The following is a 3087-nucleotide window of genomic DNA, read 5'->3' on the forward strand; positions in this document are numbered from 1 at the left end:
GATAATCGTGTACTTGGACAAGTGTATATAATGCAGTGTACTTTTAATTATGAGAAAACAAAAGAGGTGAAATAATAAATGGCTTCTTTTGTTGTTTGCAAGAACGTGATTAAATATTAAATGAAACAAAATGAAATTGTTGGAATAGTCGTTTATTTTATTCATTAATTAAAATATTTGGGTTACATTGGTTTTTTTCGGGAGGGGGTTTATTCGGTTTTTTGGGACTTGAGGGTCACATTGTACTGCTCAGGTCGCAGGGGTGAGGGACCATTCGAAGGTAGCCCTTCCCTGATGGAAGTTTTATTGTTTTTAGCTTATCAGCGTACGTTTTCTGGGCTTCTTCGTCGCTCACTGTTGGCTGGACCATCACGTCATCTCCTTTCTGAAAAGTACAATGTTTTGAGAAAGAGGAATTCATTCGACAATATCCCTTAAACATTCTAATTGTTCTCGGGATAGTTACGTGTGTTTTAAAAAGTTCTTTTCTGATAGAAAGGCAATTCTGGTTTTTATTTTGAAAACTTGAATACAAACCTTCCAATCAACTGGGGTTGCCACTTTGTGCTGTTCTGTCAGTTGCAGAGACTCGATAACTCTGATTATTTCGCTGTAATAAAAGATTGTAATTATGCAATCGAGAATAAATAGGTGAGAGGAAGAGAAAAAAAAAGTTACTCGAAATTTCGGCCAGTAGTAGCGGGATAGAGAATCGATAATCTCATTTTCTTCTTTGGGTCTATGATGAAAACGGCTCTGGCAGCTGCGGGCAGCCCATCCTTATCTGTCTCATCGGGGTCCAACATACCGAGACTTGTAGCTATCTTACGAGATTCATCTTCAATTATGGGATAGGGAAATCCATCTATGGAAACACCAGCATAACTTTTGATGTCCTAAATTATAAGAACAACTGATTAATCTCCAGATCATCATTCGACAATCATATAATTTCCCTCATTCAATATGTAAAATGAGGGGAAAAAATAATAATTAATAATTATGAATTAATTCATGGTAATTATTACTTTGATCCATTCGATATGTGAGTCGACTGAATTACAAGATAATGCAATAGGCTTAACACCGAGCCTCTGGAAATCTGGCATCAGCTTCACAACTCTCGCCAATTCCGTAGTGCAAACTGGAGTGAAATCGTTGGGATGAGAGAATAGTATTCCCCATCTATTCCATAATGACAAAATCCTTCATCATTGAGTATTAAACGAAAACAATACGATTGATAAAAAAATAGAGTTGACGTACGAGTTCCCCAGCCACTCGTGGAAATTGATCTTTCCGACGTTTGTATTTGTATCAAAATTTGGGAATTTCTCGCCCAGCAGCACCATGATGACTCGAGTTATTGGATATATATGGATTATTTAACAGCCTACGAAAAGAGTCACTTAATTTTATGATTTTCTTCAGTAAAAAATTGACCACCGGTTTTTTGCGTTTTTTACACGTCGCAGCAGCAAACTTTATAACCTAAATTATGTCATGTTCACCAACATGGCAACTAAAGAGGGTATGGGGGGGGATATGAATGCTTTTTGTTTTTTATTTGTTTAACTGAAATTTAGCCGACTCTAGAACGAGCGGAAGGGGAAAGCCACATCTTGTGGAAGTTCAAGTGGAAAAAAGTGGTCAATATATTGAAGATATACTACTAATTAAATTATAATTTCATAATGAGCACGTTGCCTAGTGGGCAATGTGCTTGGCTGGCACGCGGACGGCTAGGCTTCGATGCTAGCCATCATTCATTTTTTTTTTAATCAAAATCATTCCAATTGTTTTTTTTTAATAACTAATCAATGGAAATATCGTTTAAAAACTGAATTTTTCAAAATTGAGAAGATATCCAGTGAAATTGAAAAATTAGCAATTTTTTAAAACGATACTTTTGCAAAATATATACTCCTAATGAAATTATTTTATTGTAATAGTGCGTTATCCTAGCGGTAACGTGCTCGGCTAGCACGCCGACGGCCCGAGTTCGATCCCGCCGTCATTCATATTTTTTTTTAAATAATTCCAATTTTACCTTTTGTAAATGGCTAATCAATCGAAATATTGGTTAAAAACTGAATAGCTCTTCGATTGTCATGTTCCCCTGATACTTTTACAAAAATTTTGAATTTTTCACTTGCAGTGAAAATGGGCATTGACTAAAATAGAGGCTCAGTTCTAGGAATTTGAGTGACACCATCGGCATTCTAGAATTTCACCCCAAGAGGGCGCCACACGCAATGCGCTGGCGTGTCTTCCCGTCAGCCGACTCGGTAACTGCCTCAGTAGCAGTCCCGCTGTCAGAGGGACCAGTTCAGCGGGTGAGTGTTACTTTCTGCGTTAGAAAATTGGTTTCTGTTTTTTATTATAACATTTCCATACTCGCCTGATACTTGTTCAAAAATTTTGAATTGTCGAATTTCCGTAAATACCTCCTCGATTCTCATGGTCCCCTGATACTTTTTCAAATATTTTGAATTTTCAAATTTCCGTGAATACCTCCTCGATTCTCATGCTTCCCTGATGTTTTTTTGAAAATTTTGAATCTTTCAATTTCAGTGAATACCTCCTCAATTGTCATGCTCTCTTGATACTTCTTCAAAAATTTTGAATGTTCGAATTTCCGTGAATACCTCCTCAATTCTCATGCTTTCCTGATACTTTTTCAAAAATTTTGAATTTTCAAATTTCCGTGAATACCTCCTCGATTCTCATGATCCCCTGATACTTTTTTGAAAATTTTGAATTTTGCAATTTCAGTGAATACCTCCTCAATTGGCATGCTCTCCTGATGTACAACCAGCGTTTGAATCAAAGAGGATTGACTGAAGTAGAGGGTCAGTTCTAGGAATTAGAGTGACCCCACCGGCATTCTAGAATCTCACCCCAAGAGAGAGGGTGCCACACGCAATGCGCTGGCGTGTCTGCTCGTCAGCCGACTCGGTAACTGCCTCAGTAGGAGTCCCGCTGTCAGAGGGACCAGTTGAGTGGGTGAGTGTTAATTTCTGCGTTAGAAAATTGGTTTCTGTTTTTTATTATAACATTTCCATACTCCCCTGATACTTGTTCAAA

At 37.5% G+C, this 3087-nt stretch overlaps 1 protein-coding gene across 1 annotated transcript; it reads right to left on the reverse strand.

Annotated features, from left to right (window-relative positions):
- Positions 1–143: 143 nt before the first annotated feature.
- Positions 144–1554, reverse strand: Prx6a (Peroxiredoxin 6a). The gene is made up of 5 exons (XM_011301044.1): positions 1267–1554; positions 1029–1185; positions 679–896; positions 538–610; positions 144–385 (listed from the first exon to the last, which is right to left on the reverse strand). Exons 1-5 carry the CDS (start codon positions 1350–1352, stop codon positions 236–238), a joined length of 684 nt encoding a protein of 227 aa, XP_011299346.1. The 5' UTR covers positions 1353–1554; the 3' UTR covers positions 144–235.
- Between the last annotated feature and the right edge of the window lie 1533 nt (positions 1555–3087).

This window comes from Fopius arisanus, unplaced genomic scaffold (assembly GCF_000806365.1).
Source record: "Fopius arisanus strain USDA-PBARC FA_bdor unplaced genomic scaffold, ASM80636v1 scaffold00020, whole genome shotgun sequence".
Lineage (NCBI taxonomy): Eukaryota > Metazoa > Arthropoda > Insecta > Hymenoptera > Braconidae > Fopius > Fopius arisanus.

What these genes read in the sequence shown, in the direction of transcription:
- Prx6a (XM_011301044.1), bottom strand. Translation starts at nt 1,352, where the DNA reads ATGGTGCTGCTGGGCGAGAAATTCCCAAATTTTGATACAAATACAAAC. An exon ending in CACGAGTGGCTGGGGAACTC is followed by an intron (nt 1,186 to 1,266) that starts GTACGTCAACTC and finishes ATTATGGAATAG; the next exon opens with ATGGGGAATACTATTCTCTC. An exon ending in CAACCCCAGTTGATTGGAAG is followed by an intron (nt 386 to 537) that starts GTTTGTATTCAA and finishes TGTACTTTTCAG; the next exon opens with AAAGGAGATGACGTGATGGT.